The sequence below is a fragment of the Ictidomys tridecemlineatus genome, chromosome 5 (genome assembly GCF_052094955.1).
Source record: "Ictidomys tridecemlineatus isolate mIctTri1 chromosome 5, mIctTri1.hap1, whole genome shotgun sequence".
Taxonomy (NCBI): Eukaryota; Metazoa; Chordata; class Mammalia; order Rodentia; family Sciuridae; genus Ictidomys; species Ictidomys tridecemlineatus.
In genome coordinates this window covers 4920024-4946481 of record NC_135481.1, presented here as the reverse complement: position 1 = coordinate 4946481, position 26458 = coordinate 4920024, and the positions used below count along the sequence as shown (strand labels likewise).

Genomic DNA, 26458 nt, shown 5'->3' with positions numbered 1-26458 from the left:
CAATGCAGCATAGTGGTGGCCAGACCAACCTTGGAAGCTGTGTTGGGCCCTAGGGCTAATCATGACCAGTAGCAGCTTGAAAAAAGTGTATACCACATAGGTCTTTGGAAGGAATGTCTGCTTTTCTGTCTCTTAAATGAAAAGTCAACAATAGTAACTTAAATATTGTAAAACATTTTACATTGGTAAGAATTTTGCTAGCAGAATTAATTTTGAATTCATGGAGTATGATTTTAGATGTAAGTTCAAAGACCTTGAGTGATGTTTCCATCAAGCTGTCTCTAAAAAAGGTGAGAGCATGAGCATTTTCTTGTGTATTGTTGCCAGACTGTAACTGTATATTAACATTCACACTGTTGGCCTCTCCTCAGGGGGAAGGGCGATTACTTCAGGCTGGGCCATGGTTCTGATGTGCATGTGCGGAAGCCACAGGTGGTGGAAGGGCTAAGAGGGAAGAAGATTGTGCATGTGGCTGTTGGGGCCCTGCATTGCCTGGCGGTCACAGACTCAGGGCAGGTAAGGATGCCAATGGCCTGTATGTTGCTACCCTTCTGCAGGGTGGTTATGACATAGCACTTATCTTCCAGAACAATTTGGAGTGGGCAACTTTGAAAAAGTCATTCCATTCTAAAATCTACATGGGAATTATCCTTGAAGGTGCTCCTCCTGCTAATAAGGTATTAGCAGTATTTTGTTGGAAAATTGATAGCTGATGGAGGAGATACATACTACATTCCAGAAATAAAGTTAATACTTGATTTATTCTTATTCTGCTCCTTTGGATGCCATACTTTAAAATTCATTTATGAAAACAAAACTATTATACTTTTTTTTTTTTAAAAAAAGTGAATTCTATGATTACGTAAAGTCAAAAAGCTAATTACTTGAAAAATAAGTATGTTGTTTTTGATCTTGACAAAATGAAGGAAAAAATAAGTTAACTATACTTAGTTGATGAGAGGATTCCCTGTTCTATAACAAAGTAAAATGGATAAATTTATTTGATTTATATTAAGTAAACATGCATATCTACTTGTTGACAAGCATCTTCATGCTTAAATTTTTCTTAGCTGTGGTTCCACACATGCCATTTTATAAGACTGTACCATGGCATATACTTTAAGCATTAAGTAAATTATCTGACGTGTTGGAAACTGTATTTTTTTTTTATCTAACAGGTATATGCTTGGGGTGACAATGATCATGGTCAACAGGGCAATGGCACAACCACAGTTAATAGAAAGCCCACACTGGTGCAAGGCTTAGAAGGTCAGAAGATCACCCGAGTAGCTTGTGGGTCATCGCACAGTGTGGCATGGACAACTGTGGATGTAGCCACACCCTCTGTCCATGAGCCGGTCCTCTTCCAGACTGCAAGAGACCCTTTAGGTGCTTCCTATTTAGGTAATGCATTTTTTGTATCTTCTCTGTGCTTCTTCTGTAGGCTGTAGCAGTATTATAGATTTCTGTAATAGTTCTGACACATTGGAGGTTGCAGTTCTGTGTTAACTGTATTATGAACCTGAAGGCACAAAATCTTGTGTTTGCATGGGGAGGGTAGGTATCTTTACAGTGTTGAATAATCCAGCCAACAAATACTGTGTGTCTCTTTGGGCCTTTAATTTCTCTTAGCAATATTTTATAGTTTGAGTGTTCAGGTCTTGCATATCTCTTTCAAATTTATCTCAAGTGTTTTAGATTATGAGTACCATCATAACTTTTCAAAAAGATTGCTTATTCCTTGATACTGTATAGAAACATTCAAGTTGCTCCTTGCTAGCATATAGGAATATAATTAATTTTCTTCAGGGAACTTCATCTTTCTAAGAAATTCTCATATGATTATTTTGTTTTCATCTTCTTTCTCTCAATGGGGCTTATAATAGTGTCCATTACCATTTGCTTTTTTTTTTATATTTATATATGACAATGGAATGCATTACAATTCTTACTACACATATAGAGCACAATTTTTCATATCTCTGGTTGTATACATAGTATATTCACACCAATTCGTGTCTTCATACCTGTACTTTAGATAATAATGATCATCACATTCCACCACCATTAATTACCCCATGTCCCCTCCTTTCCCCTCCAACCCTTTTGCCCTATCTAGAGTTCGTCTATCCCTCCCATGCTCCCATTTGCTTTTTTATATATCTGAATGTCATCCAGGTTCACCAGTTACTAGCTATAAAGACTGGGCAAGTTACTTAGCTTTCTTAGCTTTCCTGTGCCTTCCTTTTCTGGTGTAGATGAAGATGAGGCTCTACTTAGTCTTCTTTCAATTTATAATTGCATATTGGTGGTCTTTTCACATCACCTTGTGTGTATAACCTTTTTCAATATACTTTTTTTCACTCAGCACAATCCTCTGGAGATTCATCCAAGTTGTTGCATGTATCCAGTTTGTTCCTTAGTATTACTGAGTAGTATTTCCTGGTTTATTCACTGATTGAAGGACTTTTTTTGGATGATTTCTATTTTTGGCTATTACAAATAAACCTGTTTATGTCATCCATATCTAGGTATTTGTATAAAAATAAGTTTGGCTTAATTGCCCAAGAGTGCAATTGCTGGATCATATGCAGAATTCATGTTTTGTTTGTGCAAAACTTGTTTATAGAGTATGCTGTTTACATTCTCACTATCAGTGGATGAATGACCCAATTTCTTCCATATTTTTACCACTATTTTTTACTTTTAGCCTTTCTGATGTCTATATTAATTTCATTGTGGTTTTAATTTGTGTTCTCATAATGACTAATGTTAAACATCTTTTCATGTGCTTATTTACTATTTATATCTCTGGTGACATGTAGATGTGGCATTTCTAATTGGATTTTTTTCTGTCTCTGGAATGTTTTTAGTTATTGGGTTTAGAGAGTTCTTTATATTCTAGGTGCTTTTAGTCCTTTAGCAGCTCTGTGGTATGCAGATGCTTTCTCCAGGTCTATAGCTTATCTTTGCATCTTCATAGTATGTAAGTTCCTAATTTTGATATAGTCTATTTATTAAATTGTTCTCTTATGGATCATATTTTTGGTATTAAGTCATAAGCATAATTTCTTTTTCTTTTTTTTTTTTTTGGTACTAGGGATTGAACACAGGAATTTTTTTTTTTACCACTGAGCTACATCCCTAGCCCTTTTTATTTTATTATTGAAATTTTGAGACTGGTCTCATTTAGTTGCAGAGTATGGCCTTAAACTTGCGATCCTGCTGCCTCAGCTGAGTGGCTGAAATTAGAGGTGTGCATCATCACATCCAGCTCCTAAGTATACTTTAAATAAGGGTTTTTCTCCTGTGTTCTTTTTTAGATTTATAGTTTTATGTTTTATACGTAAGTAATGGGTTTTCTATAAAGTATGAAATTTAGATTGAGTTTTTTTTTTTTTTAACTTATTTGAGTCCATTTGTTGAAAAGCTGGCTTTCCTCCACGGAATTGACATATTTGTTAAAAATCATTTGGGTGGGCTGGGGTTGTGGCTCAGTGATAGAATGCTTGCCTAACATATGCGAAGCCCTGGGTTTGATCCTTAGCACCAAATAAAAATAAATAAATAAAGGTATTATGTCCAACTATAACTAAAAACATATCAGTTGCACATATTTGTGTGGATGTATTTTTGGGATCTCTGTTTTATTCTACTGATTATTATGTAAGTACCACACAGTCATGATTTTATTAACTTTATACTAATTTTTAAAAAATTGAATAGACTGTTCCTTATTCTGAACTCTTTCAAAATTGTTTTAGCTATTCTAATTCCTTTGCCTTTTCATATAAATTTTAGAGTAATATTGCCTATATATCTAAAAACTCTTGCTGGAATTTTGATAGGAATTGCATTACATCTGCATATCAGCTTGGATAGGATGGGCATCTGTTCTTTGCAAAGTTTTCCAATCCTCAAACATGGTATGAGTTTTATTTATTTAGTTCTCTTTTGATTTCTTTTATATTTGTTTTGTAGTTTGTATCTGTTCTCAGAGCTCCTCCCTAAATTGGGATTCCAGTACTAGAGTATCTTGCTATAATGGGAGATAAAGGGAGCTGGTACAGATGTGTATAGATGTGAAAAGTGTGTACTTTTCACAGGATGCTTTTTTTAGCTGGCAGATGGACTAATGTCTGGTTGTCCAGCTTGCAATCAGAAGATTTCTCATGTAGAAATTTGTGCTGGCAGACATCGCTGTAACTCTTGTGTGACCTGTGTCTGGTTTATGCCTGACCTACCATCACTCATGCGGGGAGAACTGAAACAGCCCCTGGTTATTTGAATGGAGGGAGCAATTTAATACACCACCATAATAGAAAACAAGTTCAAAGATTTTTACTTTCAGATCCTGGGCAAGGAGGGCGTGGTGAGTTTGGAGGTCAGTCTTCTAGTCTCTGGGTCACAGGAGGCAGAAATAAAGAGTGAAAAGAAGGAGAGAGAAAGAGAATACACAGAACAACTAGTAGTGCAAATAAGGGAATAGAGTGTGGGTCACTTTAAGTTTGTGGGCACATACCTGTATGATTGGTTTAAAGGAAGTGCAGGCAGGAAAAGAGGAGCCCAGTCTCCTATGCCTCTGGGAGAGATGCCTCTCAGTTCTTATTTTTGGTCACAGGCTTGAGTAACTTGGGTATAATGTTCTACTTATAATGCCTAGGCAGCATTTTAAAAAATAATTCTTTTAGACATTGATGGACCTTTATTTATTTATATGTGGTGCTGAGAATCGAACCCAGTGCTCCACACATGCCAGGCAAGTGCTCTACCTCTGAGCCACAATCCCAGCCCCCTAGGCAGCAATTTTTGCTGTGCCCTTCTAAGTACAGTAGCATAGTATGCAAGTTCTGTATGTGTTTGGTTATGTTTATCTCCTCTTTCTCTCTCTTTCTTTCTCTCTCTCAAGATTATGCCTGGTCTGGTGGCACATACCTGTAATTCCAGTTACTCAGGAGGCCGAGGCAGGAAGATCATAAGTTCAAGGCTAGCCACTTGGTGAGGCCCTAAGCAACTTAGCAAGACCCTGTTTCAAAATAAAATGGGCCGAGATATGGCTCAGTGGTAAAGCACCCCTGAGTTCAATCCCTAGTACAACCCCCTCCCCAAATGTTTGTTATGGAATTTTTATTAAATTTGATTAATTTTTGTGGTGGGGATGGAAACCAGGGCCTCACACATGCAATGCAAACATACTGCCACTGAGTTACATCCGCAGCCCTGTGTTTGTAATCTTGTTTTCTACGTTTTTTATTAATACAGAGAAGTGCAATTTTTGTACAATTTTAATATTACCCTGTGATTTTCGAGGATTGAACTTAGGGGCACTTGATTACCGAGCCTCATCTGCAGCCCATTTTTGTATTTTATTTAGAGACAGGGTCTTTGAATATTGAATATTAAATATTGAATTGCTTAGTGCCTTGCTTTTGCTGAGGCTGGCTTTGAACTCACAATCCTCCTGCCTCAGCCTCTTGAGCTGCTGGGATTATAGGCTTGTGCCACCACGCCCAGCAAGACCTTGGACTTTTCTGTGTAGACAATGGTGTCATTTTTAAGTAGAGGCAGTTATTCATACAATTTTCTTTTTCTTGCCTTTTACATTAGCTGGAATACCTAGGACTGTTAAAGAAGAGTGGCAAGAGCTGGTATGCTTGATGTATTCATAATCTTAGAGGAAAAGCATTTAGTCTCCCACCACAAAGAATGATGTTAGCTCCAAGATTTCTTGTAGAAGCTTTTTACCAAGTTAAGAAAGGTCTCCTGTCTTCCTAGACAGCTGAGAGTTTTTTTCATAAATGAATGTTGAGTTCCATCATGGCTTTTCTCTATTAATATAATCATGGACTTTCTTCTTTAATGCATTGATAGGTAGATTACATTGATTTTTGAATATTGAGCCAGTGTTGCACACCTAGAATAAATACTACTTGATTTTTACTTTTTGTTTAATTTTCCCTGTTTTTCTCTTATCTTTTTTATTGGTTTCTGGTCTCCATTAGTTTCTAATTTCTGTTTGCTTTAAGTTTATTTTGTTGTTGTTTTTGTTGTTTTAGGTAGCTCCTATAGATAACTGTATGAGACCTTTTTTTTTAAAAAAAAAATCTTTTGGTACTAGGGATTGAATCCAGGGCCAAGTATAGCCCAACTCTAGGCTATACCCCTAGCCCTTTTTATTTTGAGATAGGGTCTTGCTAAGTTGCCCACACTGGCATAGAACCTAATAATTATTCTGCCTCAACCTCCTGAGTCCTTCTTTTAATGTAAACTTTTAGTGTTATAAATTTTCCTCTCAACACTGCTTTAGCACATCTTGCAAATTTTGTTAGGTTGCATTTTCTTTTTCATTCAGGTTTATATAGTATGTCAATATTGTATATATTAATAAAAAATGTTATAATGTATATAATGCAGTATAATATAAATTATGAATTATGTTAACATTAATATAAAGAAGTTAAGAACCTTTACATTCCTCTTGATAAGTAATGTTGGTCTGTACTGTTTATTGTAATGTCTGTCTAGCTTTGATATCAGGATAATGCTGGCCTCATAGATTGGGATGTCTGGTATTCCCTTCTTTTCAGTTATCTTTTAAATTTGTGTAGAATTATTATTTCAGGAGAATTCAACAGTGAAGACAGCCAGGCCTACAGTTTTCTCTGTGTGTGTGTGTGTGTGTGTGTGTGTGTGTGTGTGTATGTTTGTGTAATTTTTTTAACTATAAATTTTATTGCTTTAATAAATACTTATTTTCTAGTAGGATTTGTGTCTTTGACATAAAATGTCCATTTTATCTTACTTGTTGAATTTACTGGCATAAAGTTGATCTCAGTATGTGCTTATTTCCCTTTTAATGTTAATGGAATCTATAGTGATACAATTTCTTGTTTCTTATATTGTTCTCAAAGAACAAGTCTGTGCTTTACTTGATTTTTCTGTTTTCTTTTTTTTTTTGTATTTTCTTGCCATTCCACCTACATGATAATGTTTGGTCAAATGCCATATATCATGAATTGTGACTTCGATGTTTTCGGAGATTTTTAAGTTTAAAAAAATTTTTTAGTTGTAAATAAACACAATATTATTTTTATTTGTTATTTTTATGTGGTGCTGAGGATCAAACCCAGTGCCTCACATATGCTAGGCAATTGCTCTACCACTGAGTCACAACCCCAGCCCTGTATCTATAAATCTTGAGCTTTAATATTGTTAAGTTACTCTGAAGCCATTAGACTCTGTTTTGACCTGGGTTTAGATTTGGTAGTTTAAGATGGAGCTAATTATTCCCTACCATGGAGACAAAGAGTTTTCTGAGTAGTCTTCCCAAGCCTTGTGGACTGTGAGGTCTTCCAGTCTGGCTGATGGGAATAACGGCTACTCTGGGCCTTGCATGTTTGATGGGTACTGTGCCTCTACTCCTTTCAGGTGTTTTTAAAATTTGACTTGTGTAGTTTCTTACATGTTTCCATCAGCTTCTGTTGAATCCTTGACTCGGGTCGGGGAAGGTACCTGCACATTTCCTGGGCTCTTTGGAACACTCAATTTCTCTGGTCCTGACCTCTAGCCCTGGGCCATGTTGTCCTGCCTGATTTACGGTTCCCCATTCTTCATTCAGGGAAACCCACCAGGCCTTCCTTGCCTGACTCTGCTGTCTCTTCTGAGTCTGGGAACTATCAGGGCAGTGAGTTGGGATGTATGTCTCATAAGACAGTGTAGGGGTACACAGCATCTCTGTCATTTTGGATTATTTTTTGTCTTTTTTTTCTGAGAGGAGGGGTCTTGCTTTGTAGAAGGAAGTACATATAGGTAGTTAAGATAGTATTTTCACAGCTTATGTGTATATAATGCATGTTTTAAAAGTTTCTTATAGCTTTTTTGCAGTTCTAGTGAACATTTACTAAAATAGTTTATTTTATTTAATTTTTTTTTAATGTTGTGCTAAGGATCAAACCCAGTATCTCACACTGTACCACTTAGCCACAACCCCAGCCCCCTGAAAATGGTTTCTTTATAGAAGTACTGATAATAATTATTTTATCTGAAAAGACTGTGAGCCTAATACATACTCTATGAAATAGCAAAAATATAGATTGTTATGTTTTGAAACTAGCCCTAAAAGGCCAAACTATAGAAACAGAGCAAATAATAACCTTAAAAACAGAATACATATTTTTATTTTTATTTTTCAGGCGTGCCTTCAGATGCTGATTCTTCTGCTGCCAGTAATAAAATAAGTGGTGCAAATAATTCTAAGCCAAATCGCCCTTCTCTTGCCAAGATTCTCCTCTCATTGGATGGAAACCTGGCCAAACAGCAGGCCTTATCACATATCCTTACAGCACTGCAAATCATGTATGCCAGGTAGGCTTGTGTGCTAAATTTTGAAATTCTATAACTGTGTAGGTGTTGTGTTTTTGTCATATTTTGATTGACTAAATGTCTCCTAGAATATTGTGTTATTTAAGTGCTGTGAGTTGAAGGCACATATCCTTTGATGGCATCTTTATGCTTATTTTAATGGGTATTGAAATAGGAATCAGAAAACCAAGTTAAAGAACATTTTCATTTTTGTATTTTGTTTTGGTCAGTAAACTCTTAGCATTAATATTTGTGGGAGAGAAAAAATTAACTATAATTTACAGTGATGTTTAAGACATTGTCACTCACTTGGTAAGGCAGAGTTTTGATACTACTTTTACAGAATTTTTCTATTGTTATAGCATATATTAGTCAGCCTTGCATCATTATAACAGAATACCCAAGATCATAAGAGAAAAGGTTTATTTTGGCTCACAGTTTTGAAGTTTCCAGCCCATGATTAGTTATCCCCATTACTTTGGGTCTGTGGCAAGGTAGCACATCATGGTGGGCACAAGCAGCAGAAGAAAAGCCACTCATCTCTTGGCTAGGAGTTGAAAAGAGAAGGAGAAAGGGACCAGGGTCTCCTATCTTGCTCAGGGGCATACCCCCAGTGGCCTAAACGCCTCCCACTAGGCTTTACCTCTTCAAGAATCCTTCATCTCCCAAAAATACCACCCTGGGGACCAAGCCTTTAACACTTGGGCCTTTGGTAGACATTCAAGATGCAATCCATAGAATAGCCTGAGTGAATTGCCTATTTCTAAATGTATTATTGAGTGTGGAACTCGCAAGATGTTCTTACGTAGGAACATGAGCTTTAGAACAAAGCCAGTCATTGAGAGGACATTTAGTCTTTGCTGCCTGGTATGTGGCAGGCTTTCAGTAAACACAAACATTCATATATATATATATATTTGAGAGAGAGAGAGAATTTTTTAATATTTATTTTTTAGTTCTCGGCGGACACAACATCTTTGTTTGTATGTGGTGCTGAGGATCAAACCTGAGCCGCACGCATGCCAGGCAAGCGCGCTACCGCTTGAGCCACATCCCCAGCCCAAACACAAACATTCTTGATATTCAGTTATCTAGTCTGTAGGCTCTAACAGCAACCCAAAAAGGTTTCCCAGGGTGAATCAGAGGCTTATTCTGGTCTGGTTTTCACATTTGGAAGTCTTTCACTTGTCCTTACCATGGTTATTCAAGTAAATGCTACTTAACAGTAAGGATACATTCTGAGGTAATATCATAAGGAGTATAGTTATGCACATTAAGCTGGCTAGGACATTACCATGCAATACAGTCCTATGAGATATATGCAGTTCATCGTTGACTGAAAGGTTGTTTTGTGGTGTGTGGCTATAAATAAGATCTGGCCATAATAAAATTTTTAGCTTATAGGGAATGGGTACCTGGTAATGATGTTTTTGTGAAATTCTTTATATATATCCTATAAAAACAAAGATGTGTTTCAGGGAGTGATCATTCCACTTTGTTCATCCTGTCATATGTGGCAGGCACCTCACTGCAGGCCTGGCTTTCTGTTCTGACAGGGATGCAGTGGTTGGGGCACTGATGCCAGCTGGCATGATTGCCCCGGTGGAGTGTCCCTCATTCTCCTCAGCACCCACTTCCGATGCCTCTGCCATGGCCAGTCCCATAAATGGAGAGGAATGCATGCTGGCTATTGACATTGAAGACAGATTGAGTCCAAATCCATGGCAAGAAAAGAGAGAGGTAAAAGTAAATCTGAACACCATATTAGATCAGAAAGAAAAAGTTAACTTCTTTGTGTCTAGTATAATGTGTCATTTTTTTTCACTTAATTTTTGCTGTTTTTGATTTTGATCTTGAATTAGGAAAAAAAATACTTATGAATGAGCTTTCCTAGTGTTGAAATGCAGATAGTTTATTCTTTTTTAAAAAATCATTAAATACAGCTTTGAAACCTTAAAGGTCTTGTAACTTATTTGGAGAAAGTATACCTCATGAAGAGAGGTGAGTTCATTTTAGTCTGATTTATATGACCTGCTATTGAATATTAATAGGTTTTCCTGGAAATAAGAATGTGGTTGACTTTGCAGGTCTGCTTCAGGCCCCCTGGTGGGTGGTAGCCCATGTGTGGTGTGAGCACTGTGTGGCCTTTGTAAAATCTGGAACATTCCAAATGGCCCCCAATAGTTTTTTTTTTTCCTGGGGGGCAGTATTGGGGATTGAACTCAGGGGCACTCAACCATTGAGCCATATCCCCAGCTCTATTCTGTATTTTATTTAGAGATAGGGTCTCACTGAGTTGCTCAGTGTCTCGATGTTGCCGAGGCTGGCTTAGAAATTGTGATTCCTCTGCTGCAGTTTTCAGAGCTGATGGGATATAGGCTTGTGCCATCATGCCTGGCCCCCAGTAGCTTTTTTGGAGGGGGGTGCGCGGGGCAGGAACTGAGGATTGAACTCAGGGGCACTTGACCACTGAGCCTCATTCCCAGCCCTATTTTGTATTTTACTTAGAGACAGGGTCTCATTGACTTGCTCAGCACCTTGCTTTTGCTGACGCTGGCTTTGAACTCATGATCCTCCTGTCTCAGCCTGGCCCCTGGTAGCTGCTTCTTGTTGTTGTTGTTGTTGTTTTAGTTGGACACAATATCTTTATTTTATTTATTTTATGTGGTGCTGAGGATTGAACCCAGTGCCTCACACGTGCTAGGCAAGCGCTCTACCATTGAGCCACAACCCCAGCCCCCTACCCCCCCAGGAGCTTTTTGAGAAGGCATCTTTGGGCTTGTGTAAAAGACTGCTGTTGCTGAGCTTTTCTACTTAAACTTTCTTTCTGGTGTATTCTCCATTTAGATTGTCTGCTCTGAGGATGCTGTGACTCCCTCTGCAGTGACCCCATCTGCTCCCTCAGCCTCCTCTAGGCCATTTATCCCAGTGACAGATGACCCAGGAGCTGCCAGCATCATTGCAGAAACCATGACTAAAACCAAAGAGGTCAGGAAGTCATCTTTAACTTCTTAATTTGAAATAATCTTAAATTTATAAAACAGTAACAGAAATAATATTTAGAGATAAAACATGGGACACCCACCTAGGTTCTCAAGTTGCTGGCTATTTTGAATCATTTATGGAAGTGCTAGGACATAAAGCTTATCATTTCTTAGTGTATTTCTTGAGTATCAGGATATCAAAAGTGACCCAGGTTCTCTTCTAATTCACAGACCTATTCAGCTGTTGTTCATTGTCCTGATAGTGTCTTCCTAGGTCTAGCACCCAGCCTACAATTTTGTACTATCTTGTTAATCTTTAATACAGGACAATTCTAAAATACTTCATTTTGACAGAACTACCACAGGAATGATCAGAGTTGCATCATAGATTTGCTGCTTCTCTGATGATGTAACTATTATCCCTTGGCTAAGCGTTTCTCCAGTGGAAGTTAGTGTGTTATTAAGTACTTCTGAGGATATACTTTGAGACTCTGTAGATATCGTTCCTCCTCATATTTTATTCACTAGTAATTTGGAATGTATTAATGATTCTAGCTGAACTTATTATTAATGACTGTGGTGGTTGTTTTGTGATCATTTTTCAAATTTCTCATTTCTTACAGGATATAATTGTTACTCTTCTTCTATAAGGGAGAGCTTTCCCTTCTCATTGTCTGTTTAACTTCTGTCATCTACCTACCTACCTACCTACCTACTTACCTACTTACCCACCTTACCTACCTGTTATATTGGTATAAACTCATAGATTCCTATTTTATTCAAATATTGACATTTGTTGCTATCATCATTTTCCCAGACTGGCCATATCTTTTGGGCTGGTTTCTTTGTCATTCTGAGGTGTCCCTATAATCCTTTGAACTTTTCCTTACTTTCTGGCAATAGTGTGTTCCATGTTCATTTTATATATATATATATATATATATATATATATATATATATATATATATATATATATATATATATATAAAAGGAGTAGGTACAGGGATTGAACCCAGGGGAACTTAACCACTGAGCCACATCCCCAGCCCTTTTAAAATATATTTTATTTAGAGACAGGGTCTTACTGAGTTACCTAGGGCCCTGCTAAGTTGCTACAGCTGGTTTTGAATTCGTGATCCTCCTACCTCAGCTGCCCAAGCTGCTGGGATTATAGGCATGTGCCACCACGCCTGGCTCTATACTCATCTTGCACCTACTCTGCCCCTGCCCTGGAATTGGCCATTGTTCTAAAGAGCCCTGGTTCTTTTTAGTGGAACACAAGCTTTGGAAATCAAGATTGAGGTGATTGGTTACTGAGTGTTTTTGTTTTGGCCCTTTTAGCAGATAAATATATGTGTGTGTGAGTATTTATTTCTTTTACATCTTACCTGTGTACAAAAGCTGATTCAAATCAATGCTTAGAGTTCTAGTCCAACTCCAGAGTTTCTTACCCTCCTTTCTATATTCTCTGGTGTCTAATCCTTTTATATGTTACTGGATTTGGTTCTACCATATTATTGGGGAGTTTTGCATCTATATTCATAAGGGCTATTGATTGGTAATTTTCTTGTGGTTTCTGTTTCTGGTTTGGATAAAAAGTTTTTGAAGAATTGGTGTTAATTCTTGGTGGAATTTTTGTCTTTTGCTGATATGTTCCCATCCTTCTTTAAGCATTTCCTTGGTTCCTGACACAGCAAAAATTTGCAGGTTTAATGAGATGTTTTATTCTTTAGTTTAGGAATCACCTATCTTCCAAGGAAGTCCTTGCTTTTTACTAATTAGAGAATGTGATTTAGAAGCCAAGAGTTGGGCTCTTCATGAGCTCATTGCTATTGGGATGATAGTTAGGGAATAAATGTGTGTGTGTGTGTGCGAGCACGTGCACGTGCGTGTGTGTAATACTGGTTCACACCACTACAATTGATTTGAATCTAACTAGGATTTATTTTAGTTTTCACTCTTTTTTGTATTTATGACTCTTATCTCTGAAAGTAAGGAACCAGGCTCTGTCATTTACAAGCTATTTACTTGTGGTTTGGTCTCCTTAGATAACCAGTCTCCCATTTTGACTGCCACCCACCCCTTTTGGGGTACCTTTCTTCCTCTGAATAGCCTCTTGTGCTCAAAACCAATCTGTCCTTCCTGGGGACCACCTCTTCATGCTACTTGACCTGTGGTCCTCACCTTACCTCTATGCTGGCTTGTCTAAACTATGGTACCTTCCTCACTTGACTCTGCCACACCAGGTACCATATCTGTGGATACCTTGCCCAGCCTCACACCAGGCTGCCCTACCATGCTTGCACATTCTCTCTTGCCCGCCAACCTTGGAGAAAAACAAGCATTATTTTCAATTACATTTGGAACCCTTTATGGAAGAAAATAAGTTTTATGGAAAGTATTCAGAACCATCTGCAGTAATAATCTCTGGAATCAACTTCTGATTTCTGAAAGTCTCCTGGAATTGAGGGTTTAACACAGAAATTATTTTAAAGAAGGCATAATTTTTGCTTTAGGTGGAAGGATAATACTTTTTTTTTCCTGCAAATTTATTTATGAAACACAGGTGTTGTCCAGGTTATACCTCTAAATTCCTTTTGTTTTCATTTTGATGTGTCTCATAAATTATGGTGAAGTAATTTTCATTTTAGTATTGGGCTGTGATTCATGTTTAAGGATATGCTGCTAGTACTTTGCCTTTTTATCAGTTCCTCTAGGCATATTTTCTATTTTTTTAAACATCCCCACCCAAGGAGAAAAAAGGTACATTTCAATTTCAAGACTGAAGATATTATATATAATTAATATATTCCCCTGGATGCTTTTGCTGTGCTTCAGTGAGTCATATTCTGGAATTTCATCATTTCTAATGAATTTTACTTGCTTACTTCCTGGATCTCCATGCAAAGGTCTGCTCTCTAAAGGAAGAATCTTGTCCCAGCCCATAGTGTGCAGGGCATATCACATTCCCCTTAGGGTTCTTCGTGTAGGGCTGTGTTTCTCTGGCTCATTTCTGTTTCTGAAAAGAATTGTGCTATATTTCCTGAGGTTCAGGAAGCAGGAGAGAAGAGGCACTTCTCTGGCTCTTTCTTTCTAGGTGAGCGTGACTCTACCTCGGGAGCATGAAAGGTTAGTTCCTACCTCTGTTCTACATAGGGTCATAGCGTTTCCCACTCCAGGGCCAGAAGCTGTGGATGCCCCAGCTTTGATGACTTGACTTGCCCCTTTCCATGAGTCTAGCACTAGACTTACCTCCAGGAGGCTCTTGTACACTGGACAAGGCAGGTGGGGCAGCTGACCTCGGTGAGGTGCCTCACATGGTGGGGACTTGGGATAGGACACTGATGCTGGGGAAATAGCTCACAGCAAACAAGTGTGTTCCTTTACTCTGCTAAAAAGGAGAAAAGGTGAATTATCACAGCTGCCATGTGTTTAAGCTGGTAGTAAGAGAGGCAAGTAAAAGAGAAATAGTAAAAAAGAGAAGACTTTTACATATTATCTTTTCCAAAGAATCCAAAGAGCAGAAGATTATAGATAATGTGTTACGTGGAGAAGAGTCTGGAAAGCATTATGGAGAGATTCAAGACAAAGATACGTAAAGTTATAGTGTAAAATTTAGTTGATAGAAGATCACCAAGCATATCTGATGGGTAAGGAATAGGTTTCAATTGGTGCAACTTCATTCCTGGTCTTCTCCTATAATGTCTATCAATGACACAGAAGTATAAGCTGCTGTTTCTTTATAGTTTAAGGTATTTCTCTTTGATTGTATTGGTGATATTGTAAAACAGTTAATTTAATCTTGAAAACCTAGTACATGGAATGTATTAAGGACCTGCCATTTCTTAATTTGTTTTTTTATGCCTCTACCTTACTGGTGTCACATGTCCTTTCAGTAAACAGTTGAATCTACTGAATATTATTTCTCATTTTAATTGTTGGATGTCATTTAATTTAGGATGTTGAAAGCCAAAATAAAACATCAGGCCCAGAGCCTCAGTCCTTGGATGAGTTCACCAGTCTTCTGATCGCAGATGACACCCGGGTGGTGGTGGACCTGCTCAAGCTGTCAGTGTGCAGCCGAGCAGGGGACAGGGGCCGGGATGTCCTTTCAGCTGTGCTATCTGGTATGGGCACTGCCTACCCACAGGTGAGTGATGGGGAATATTGGGGGCTGCCTGCTCCATCTCCTTTCTCCATTCAGGCCAGCCTCCTCTGCAGGGGACACACAGCTGTTTTTCATGCATGCTTTTGTGCTAGATTCATCCTAGTAGATGTCAGTTTAGAAGTACTTCTTTAAAATCCAAGATCCCATCATTTCCCCAGTGCTATCTTTTACCTGTTTCAGAAATGGATTGTGTGTCTTGTTTTTAATGATTTGTAGAATTTATTAAGTAAGTACCTTAAATAAATTTTTGCAGTTTTCCTTTTTTTTTTCCTTCTAATTTTTAAGGAGTCAAATCTGCCAGGCTTTTCACACTTCACCCCCATTTTTTTGTATTAAGCTGGGGGGGGAAGCTTACATGATATTGTTTTAAAGAAACTGTTACATTTTCTTCTAATTATTTTTATGGTTTCATTAATTATGTTTACAGTTTTTAGCCACCTGAGATTGATCTTGATGTAAGGAATAAAGTAATGATTCCGCTTTTATTTTTTCCTAAATGGCAAACTAGTTGCCCAAACATTATTTATTGAATAATCCACCTTTTTCCCAGTGATTTGAAAACTACTTTTATCACACTCTTTTAGAGTATTTACTGGATATGTTTGGGTCTATTTACAGATGGTTTTATTTTTCTATTTTTGTTTCTTTGAACTAACTCTTTGTGTTCTAATATCACGATAGTTCTACATATTCAGTAACACTGGGTCCAGTAAGACTGTATTTTCTATCATTGTGGAAATGTTCTATATCTGAGCTATGCAGGATTGTGGCCACCAGACACATGTGGCTATTGAACACTTGCAATATGGCTAGTATACCCGAAGAAATAAAGTTTTAATTTTACTTAAGCTTAATTTTAAATTTGAATAGGCTCCTGTGGCTACTCAATTGGTCTAGATGAATTTAAAGTCAATATCATACCCACATGTTTAGAAATAGGATTGATGAGTCCTGAAGTCCTAGAGCTCTCTTGAGGACTCTCATTTGTCAACGTCCTTGCTTGGTCTTTTCAGAACTGGCTTGCCAGGGGACCTGGTACAGTGTTCCTATTGCAGAAAATTCTGTTTTTTTTCTGGACCCCATCTCACTACCACCAAAATAATAAAGTACTTAAGTACAGTTGAGTAGATGATGTGGTAGATATTTTAGGTACTTGTTATTTCTTAGTTTTTAAAGACAGATTACATGGCATAATTCTAAAAGATTAAATTAAGGTAAATTGCCATAAGCAGAGTTTGATTTTTCCCTCCACAAGTTTATTGCTTTTAAGAGAGGAAAGAATGTGCATGAGAACTTTGGTTTAAAATAATACCCAGCATTTGCCATACAGATCTCTACCATGTGTGATTTTGGTGCATTCTGTCAGTACAGAGAGTAGGTGTTATGTTTACATACAGATGAGAAAACTGAGGCTCCAAGAGGTTGTTACTGGTTTGAGGATACTAACTGTATTTTAGGAGAGATGAGATTGGAACTCTGAGGTCCCTGACACCAGAGCCATATCTACCATGTGTGTTACCCCCTCCTGATAAACTTAGTGGCCTCTCTTTGGTAGGTTCTGATGGGCTTTGCAGAGGAAGATTCTAAAATTCAGTTCCCTCATGGATTTTGCATAGAAATAGACATTTGATGCCAACATCTGTTCAAATAATTCATTCAGATTTCATAAGAATACGTGTATTTTCAAACTGTCATTGTAATAGCAAGACGGCTACTTCTGTGTTATGCCCTGACCTAATATGTAGGACTCAAAAAAAAAAAAGACATTTGAATTTAAAATAGCATGCCTATATGACAATAATATTAGTTTGTTACTAATATAACTGTTTAGTAAGCCTAGCTGTTCTCTGATTATGAGGAAAAAAGAATAATCCTATTCCTGAAAAGTACAAAATGGACAGTGTATAAAGAAGAATTATATTTTTTGAGTTGAAAATTTTGCTTATCATAACACATTCTAATTTGTTTTTAAAAATGACAGTCCAGGAGTTCGTAATCACTGATATTAACCACTTAAATGGTGTGAATTGGCACTAAATTTAAAAAATAAAAGACAATATGAATTATAGAGACAGCATGGTGGTGAGCTCAACATTTACTATCCTTGGTCAAGAGAAATTCCTTAATCTTGTTCACATAGACCTCCTTGTTTGAGGTATTCTGTCTGCCATGTCTAGACCTGGGTAGCTCAATTGTTCTTGATTCCTGCCCAGCCCCTTGACTTACAGTGCTTTCTAGGATATTGATCATTTTCATCAACATTTTCTTCCTCCCCTTGATACTTTCATCACAGGTGTTTTTATCAGTTGACATGTGATAAAGTGCACCTTATCCTGAGTGTTGTACTTGAGGTGCCTTCCAGCTATTTTTGTATAGATTGTCTCTGAAAGTTAAATAGCACTTTGCAAGTTTTTTGCTATCTTGATTTTGTAAGTAAACCAAACTTTGAATTTAATTTCTCAGACTGCAAGTCCTCTGCCATCCTGCCTCTATGGAATTATTCAGAGCAAGATGAACAGGGTTAGCATCCAGTTGACCCAGGACTAAAGCCAGTCAGCCTCATCATTTCCTGCTCTCTTCCTAGGTAGCAGATATGTTGTTGGAGCTCTGTGTCACTGAATTGGAGGATGTAGCCACAGACTCGCAGAGTGGCCGGCTCTCTTCACAGCCAGTAGTGGTGGAAAGCAGCCATCCCTATACTGACGACACTTCCACCAGTGGCACAGTGAAGATACCAGGTATTTGGGGCCAGTTCTGGGGGAAGGGTTGCTGGGCTCACTGCCTTTAGAATGGCTTCATTCTTCAGTCACTTAGGTCGAAATAATCTTCTCTGTTTCTTAGGAAAGAAGTAATAGAATTGCTTTGTACTCCCCTCCTCTTTTAAACAAAAAAACAAACCAAACCCACAAAAATACCTCCTTTTGTCAAGCAAAATATGGTGTAGAAAGCCATGCAAAGTAAATGTTTAGCTTTATGATGGTTGGGATACCTTTGTGATTAAGATATATAAAGTCTGTATTTTCCTGAATTGATGCCATTCTGATGTTGAGCCATCATACTTGCACTTCTGGACAGTTTCTGTCACCCAAGTGTATATCTTTATTCCTTTCCTTTTCCCCGACCCCCCCCCCCTTTTTTCCTTTGTCTTCATTTTTGACAGTTCACCTGTTGAGGCACTTGGGCCTTTGATCCACTGGGCTTCCCCTTGACCTGGATCTGATGCTGGCACACCCCTGCTGCAGTTCAACATGTTCTGCCATCCTACCTTTCTTCAACTTGGTCCCTGGTCCAGAAGCCCTATTACTTCAGCCCTTTGGCAAGAGCCTTTTGCTGGTTGTGACACATCCCCAGAAAGCACCTGAGGTGCACTCTCTCTTTGTGATGTCATCAGCACCTGTTGCTCAGCATGGGAAATAACTGATCTATTGGCATTGCAAACAATGTTATTCTAATTGGATCATTTCTTTCTCATTTATTAGCTGCAATACTTTATAAAGAGATGTTTCTCCTCATCCTTCAGTTGACTTCCCAGGGATACTGTCTGCATGAGAAAGGCAGGATAGAAGTTTGATTCTTTCTTTCTATTTACCAGTTTTCTGGAGTATGGACCAGTTCCCTGTCACTCTTCCAAGGTGACTCTTCTTTTCATCTTCCCTTTCCAATCCCATGTACTGAAACTTGATTTTAATCCATTATAATTACGTGATTATTTTTCTTATTGAAGCTCAAAATATCCTGTCTTTAGACAGTGAAAACCTTTTTAGTTTCACTTCTGAAATGATTCTGGTGGACTTTTGCTAGCTTCTCTTCAGTCTGGTATGACAAGGGGTTCTAGGCTTGTCTCATTGGTTCTGCATTCCACCTGGAGTACCTGATGGTGTTTTCAAGATCACCATCTGGCCAGGCATGGCGTGCACACCTTAATCCCAGTGATGTGGGAGGCAAGAGGATTACAAGGTTGAGGACATTCTCAACAAGTTAGGAAGGCCCTGTCTCAAAAAAAAAAAAAAGAAAGAAAGAAAGAAAAAGGCAGGGTGGGTTGGCTGGGGACATAGCTCCATGATAGAGTGCCCCTGAGTTTAATCTTCAGTACTACAAAAAATAAAAAATCACAACCTGGTGCTGGGAGACTCATTGCTACTGTGTTATCATTATTTCTAGACCTTTTCAGTGGGCAGAGGTAGGTTGAATACCTGGGTAAGTGGACAAATCGACTTTCTTTTGAGTTCACACTGATACTTTCAATTCCAGTTCAAAAGGACAAGGCTGCTACTTAATCTCTTTTGTCACATTTGTCTGTCTCTCTGTCTCTCCCCCCCCCCCCCTCTCTCTCTCTCTTTCTTTTTGCATACGTAATCCTGGTTCCAAAATAGGATGATAGAATACCTATCTCATAAATAATCTTTCATTTGCTTCATCTCTCATGATTTACTTAACTGACTCAATACAATTCTGAGTCAGAACTGCCAGAATCAGTATTCTAACTGAAAGCATTAAATTTTTTGTCATATACTGTCTTTATTCTTCTAAATTTATGAACATAATTATTCTACCAGAGCATAAAAGCTCCTACTATATTTTCTTTCTCATATTCTTCAGATATTCTTAGTTTTACTCTGTTTAATGCTCTCTCCTCATCCTTTGTCTGTCTCTTTAGATACTGGGAAATGTCTGAACTCTCTAGTAAATTTCCCTGTAGTTCCTAAGGTCAGACTTGTCTATGAGAGTTTGCCTGTCTTACTTGAAAGGTAGCTTTCCTGCATATTAAATCCTAGGATCATATACTCTTCCTCTGTGAAAGTATGATATGGATAATTAATATTTTACCTTATAAGATCATGTGATTTTTCCACCCAGTAATTTTATTAGAATATATGTTTGCATAGATCATTCTAGGTGATATTCTCAGGTAAAGAGTGTGTTCTTTTATTGTGAAGTTCCACGTCTTTTTCAGTTTCATTTTCTAGGAGTATATTTTATAGAGTTTTGTATTCTTGCTTAGTTCCTTTTTCAGGAAACTTAGCAGTTATCCATGTATTTGATGCCTTGCAGATTGGTTGCTTCCTCTCTGAAATATTTTTCACCTCTTTCTTTAAAATTTTTTCTTCTTTCCCTCCTTTTATCTCAAGGCATTTTCTATTATTCTTATAAGATCTTAGGCCCTTTTTAGTTTAGTCTATATATTGGAAAATATTTTGAGTTGTAATTCTTCTTTTTTTTTATTGTTGGTTGTTCAAAACATTACATAGTTCTTGATATATCATATTTCACACTTTGATTCAAGTGGGTTATGAACTCCCATTTTTACCCCATATACAGATGGCAGAATCACATCAGTTACACTTCCATTGATTTACATATTGCCATACTAGTGTCTGTTGTATTCTGCTGCCTTTCCTATCCTCTACTATCCCCCTCCCCTCCCCTCCCCTCCCCTCTTCTCTTCTCTCTCTACCCCCTCTACTATAATTCCTTTCTCCCCCTTGTATTATTTTTCCCTTTCCCCTCACTTCCTCTTGTATGTAATTTTGTATAACCCTGAGGGTCTCCTTCCATTTCCATGCAATTTCCCTTCTCTCTCCCTTTCCCTCCCACCTCTCATTCCTGTTTAATGTTAATCTTCTTCTCATGCTCTTCATCCCTACTCTGTTCTTAGTTACTCTCCTTATATCAAAGAAGACATTTGGCATTTGTTTTTTAGGGATTGGCTAGCTTCACTTAGCATAATCTGCTCTAATGCCATCCATTTCTCTCCAAGTTCTATGATTTTGTCATTTTTTAATGCAGAGTAATACTCCATTGTGTATAAATGCCACATTTTTTTAATCCATTCGTCTATTGAAGGGCATCTAGGTTGGTTCCACAGTCTTGCTATTGTGAATTGTGCTGCTATGAACATCGATGTAGCAGTGTCCCTGTAGCATGCTCTTTTTAGGTCTTTAGGGAATAGACCGAGAAGGGGAATAGCTGGGTCAAATGGTGTTCCATTCCCAGCTTTCCAAGAAATCTCCATACTGCTTTCCAAATTGGCTGCACCAATTTGCAGTCCCACCAACAATGTACAAGAGTTGTCATTTAATTTTTTTTTTTTTTTTGATTCTTACTTATGATGTCCTTTTCCTATCTTGTATCATTTTTCTACTTGCTTTTCACTTGTTTTGAGATGATAGATGGCAGTTTTGGTGGATTTTGTGTGGCACACCTTTTTGGCCTGCTTTTGTTGTTTGTAGGAATGTTACTCTGGTTGTTATTATTTTTTTCTAACAATAACTTTGTATTGGTTTGGCTTTAATGCTTTTTTTTTTTTTTTTTTTTGGTACTGGGGATTGAACCTGGGGTGCTTTGCCACTGAGCTACATCCCCAGCTCTTTTTATTTTTTATTTGAGAGAGGGTATTACTAACTTGCCAAGGCTGACTTTGAACATGGGATCCTCCTGCCTCAGCCTGCTAAGTTGTTGGAATTACAGGCATGTGCTACTATGCCTGGCTAGCTTTAATACCTTTGTCTTCCTTGTTTTATGTCTAATTTATTTTCTTCAACATTTAGAATTAGGTGGCATTCAGAAATTTTTTTTCAAATTCAAATCATTATTTTTAACTTTAAACTTATTCTTCATGTTTAAAAAAAGCACCAATTGAGGTCTTGCTTCTACTCTCCATCTCCTGTGTGCCCCCAGTTCAACTTTATTTTAAAACCAATCAGAGCTTATCGTTCTTCTGTGTAAAGCCCACCAGTACATCCTTATAACCTAAAATGAGATGGAAGCCCTGCACAAGGTCACTCTTTCCTGTCTGCTTCGTTTCCTCTCAGGCCTTTTCAGGCCTTACTTACCTGTCCTCTGCTAGTCCATAAGAACATTTCAGCCCAAAGGAAAACTCTTATTCCTTTTAACACCAAATACATAGGCTTTCACACCAAACAATTGTCTATTTCTCTGTGGGCACCTGCTGGGGTGTCTTACAATTCAATTTAATTTTAATACTATCCAGAGCAGCCAAAGGTTAATGGCTAAGTCTCACAAATAGCTCCTTCTTCAGACACCAAACCCACTTATGAAAGTGAGATTTTCATCCCTAAAACAAAATACCTGAATTAATCAATTTGTAGAGAGAGAGATTTATTTTGGATCATAGTCTTGAAGGTTGTAGTTCATAATTACTTGGTCCTTAGCTTTGGGTCTGTGGCAAAGCAGCATATCCTGGCAGATGCACATGGTGGAGCCTAACTTTTAACCTCATGACCTGGAAGCAAAAAGAGACAGGGAAAGGCAGGAGTCCCCAAATTCCTTTTAGGGGAACACCCCCAGTGATCTTAAGTACTTCCCATAAAGCTTCCCCTCCCAAAGAGTATACCTCCTCCCGATAGCACCACCCTGGGGGACACCAAACCTTTAACATGGGCTTTTATAGGACATTTGAGATCCAGACTGTTGCAACCCTCCCCATGTTTCATAATTTGCTATAAAACTTGTTCTAGCTGTTGGGGTTGCATTTTAAAAGTTTGCCCTGAAATGAGGACACACAAAAAAATTGGACAAGTGGAAGCTTTTTCAGGTCTTTTAGTCCACAGGCATGAGTGTGGTCAAGTCCTTGATTTAGAGACCAGTTTTTTTATTAACCCTTAAATATACTTTAGTTTCACTCTTTCTGCTCAGTGCACTGTCATTTTGTTTGCTGCCTGGGAATGGTCACTGTTTTCTGTTCACTTGTCCTCCAGGTGCAGAAGGACTCAGGGTGGAGTTTGACCGGCAGTGCTCCACAGAAAGGCGCCATGACCCTCTCACAGTCATGGATGGTGTTAACAGGATTGTTTCCGTGCGGTCAGGTGAGGAAGGAAGGTTGATTGAGCAAGCAGACTGTGCCTCTGTAAGTGGAACGATTAACCTTTGTAGGTCAAAATGCTGTTTCATTTGGTGGGAGCTTTGAGGAAGGCACAATAAATTGTTTAGCTGTGAAATATAGTAGGTTTTATTTTTTTCTTCCTAGTACTTTAAGTAAGACAATTATCCATGTGATATGTGCTTCTCACCACTGATGGGTAGAGGATTACTAAGTGACCAGCATGAGAACTAGCCCTCGTTGGGTCACACCCAAACCTCATCCAGACAGTTGGAGAAGGTGTCATAGTTGTCTGAGAGTGTCAGGGCTGGGCCTGTGTCAATACAGGTTGCCATTCTACAGAACTTTTAAAGGAATCTGGTTTAGTTTGTGGAGTGCTGAGTGCTGGGATAGACAGATGGCATCGTGTGCTGTCCTTCTCTTTTCTGCTGGTGTGCTCTATGTGCTTGAGTGGGAGATACTGATCCCTCATTTTTAAATTGTCAGTATGGGGTGTGTGTGTGTGTGTGTGTGTGTGTGTGTCTGTCTGTCTGTCTGTCTGTCTGTCTGTCTGTCTGACTGACTGACTGTCTTTTCAGACCTCTTGAATAAGAGGTTGCAAATTTTCTCTGTAAAAGACCAAGTGGTAAGCAATTGAGGCTTTGTGGTCTGTCATGTACTTGCACACTGTATGTCGGTGAGTGGGTGGGCTGTGTCCCAGTAAAACTTCACTCATGTAATGTTACTGAAATCTCTGGTGAAAAGCGTTGGATGAAGTGTATAGTCATGATGACCATGAGTTTTTCTGATGGATGTCTTTCAGCACAGTTTTTGGTAATGTTGTTAGATAGCGTGGCAGGCTATTTCCATGCTGCTGCCAGATGGTCCTACATCACAAAGGTACCTGGGTCTCCCTGGCTTTTCTGAGAGGCCCTCACACATGCTCTCATTGATAACATCCTGGGCCCTTGGCTGTGGTCAGGCTGCTCTGCTTCTTCCTTGTGGTTGACCTTTTCTTGGCCTTCCTGAACTGTACATATGGACCTTTTGTGGGAAGATAGTTTCTTTCTCATGTTGTTTGGCTACCTGCCATCCTATTTGACCTTCCTCAGAAATGCGCCTGTGTCCTGACTTGGGCACATGCTGGCTGGCCCTGCAGGCCTCTCACATGCTACCCTAGTAATATGTGTGTGATCATTTTCCCTTTGGCTGGTAACTTCTGTCAGAATAGTGTCTGCCTGTCCTGAGTCTCTCCAGTACTTCATTCAGGGGCTGAATAAGATCCTGTGGAAGGGCAGATGAATTTAAAAGCTATTTGCCAAGAGTGGTGTTATTTATGGACTTAAACTTGAAAAAGCATGTCTTAGAGGATCCTGTTGGTCTTCTGACCTGATGTGAATGATTTTTCTTTTTATCTAAGGAGTTTGTGTTGATTGGATGATGGAGTGAACCTAATCCCAGGGTGTGCTTTTCTTCACCAGGCCGAGAGTGGTCTGACTGGTCCAGTGAGCTGCGCATACCAGGGGATGAACTGAAGTGGAAGTTTATCAGTGACGGGTCTGTGAATGGATGGGGCTGGCGCTTCACAGTCTATCCCATCATGCCAGCTGCAGGTAAGGGAGCTGCTATGGCTGTCAGTATTTGGTGACCAGCTATGACTGTTATCCAGGTAACGTGGAACAACATATATCTTTCATTTAGTAATTTAGGGTCTGCCTTCTCCCACTGTGTTGTGGGCAGGTGCTGCCAAAAGTCCCACTGAGGCAAGGATCATCCCACAGAGAGCCATATTAGCTATTTCACTGTCATGGTACTAGCACTCCATCTTTACACCATGTGGAAAGTAGTGCTGCTGGTTACATTTCTTAAAGCTATTGATTTCCAATTAACATGTAAAGGGAATAGTTCATGTGACCTAGACAGTGGTGTTGCAGGTACATCTTTCACTGCTGTGTTCCAAGTGGAATACCCCACCCTGTTAGTCAGAGTTGTCAGTGTCTTCTGCTTTATCACACATGGGGTCATTTACATGCTCCTTCACAGGCCCCAAGGACCTTCTTTCTGATCGCTGTGTCCTCTCCTGTCCATCCATGGACTTGGTGACCTGTCTCCTGGATTTCCGACTTAATCTTGCCTCCAACAGAAGCATTGTTCCTCGCCTTGCAGCCTCACTGGCAGCATGTGCACAGTTGAGTGCCTTAGGTAAATGAGCCTTCATAGTCATGTCTGTCTTACTGTTTGGAAGAAAATGGTCAAGTTCCTTATATTTCCTATTTACTCATTTCAGCTGCCAGCCACAGAATGTGGGCCCTTCAAAGATTAAGGAAGCTGCTTACAACAGAATTTGGGCAGTCAATTAACATAAACAGGCTACTTGGAGAAAATGATGGGGAAACCAGAGCTTTGGTATGGAGCTTTGTGATATGGTATCTAGACATGTGATCCTTTGGGAATAAAATATTGCTTAAATCATTTAAATTGTTGAAATGAGTTGGGAAATTTCATCTGGGCATGAGGAGGCCTTCACCATATCCGGATTTTTTCTTATATTGTTGGACTTTGATTTGTAAAAAAAAAAAAAAATCAATGTGTTAGCAGCTGTGTATATTAGGACTGTGTTTGGACTTTACAAGTTAGTCTGATTGGCCACTTGCTCTTTACTGTGCTGTGTGGGAGATTCCCTGTTGATCTTAATCATGCAAGAGCACAGGCACAGTCTCCATGCCAGAAAGGGATGGTTCCCCAGGAGTGGCTGTTTTGAAACTGGGGCCAAACATTCTGAGATGAATGATCACATTCCCCTTTTTTATTGTAGTGCTCATATACTTTTAGCTTTTTAGCTTCTTTTCTTACTTCAGCATTTATGTTTATATGTGTGTGTGTGTGTGTGTGTGTGTGTGTGGGGTGCTCAGGGCCTTGTGCACAAAAGCTTTTTTTTTTTTTTTAAGTACCAGGGGTGCTAAACCACTGAGCCACATACCCATCCTTTTTTGTATATTTTATTTCGAGATAGTATCTCGCCGAGTTGCTTAGGGCCTTGCTAAGTTGCTGAAGCTGACTTTGAACTCATTATCCTCCTGCCTCAGTCTCCCAGCTGCTGGTATTACAGGTGTGCACCACTGTACC

General features: G+C 38.7%; 1 protein-coding gene across 6 annotated transcripts in view; it reads left to right on the top strand.

Annotated features, from left to right (window-relative positions):
- The window catches only part of Herc2 (HECT and RLD domain containing E3 ubiquitin protein ligase 2), a 202151-nt gene that overhangs the window by 142684 nt on the left and 33009 nt on the right, over window positions 1–26458 (top strand). For all 6 annotated transcript variants that reach the window (XM_078049112.1, XM_078049114.1, XM_078049113.1 and 3 more), the window contains 11 exons: window positions 372–516; window positions 1179–1404; window positions 8193–8364; window positions 9918–10101; window positions 11209–11349; window positions 15304–15495; window positions 18098–18251; window positions 23232–23339; window positions 24814–24945; window positions 25376–25534; window positions 25620–25738. In XM_078049112.1, the coding sequence (XP_077905238.1) occupies window positions 372–516; window positions 1179–1404; window positions 8193–8364; window positions 9918–10101; window positions 11209–11349; window positions 15304–15495; window positions 18098–18251; window positions 23232–23339; window positions 24814–24945; window positions 25376–25534; window positions 25620–25738 (1732 nt within the window). The remainder of the gene's footprint in view (window positions 1–371; window positions 517–1178; window positions 1405–8192; window positions 8365–9917; window positions 10102–11208; window positions 11350–15303; window positions 15496–18097; window positions 18252–23231; window positions 23340–24813; window positions 24946–25375; window positions 25535–25619; window positions 25739–26458) is intronic.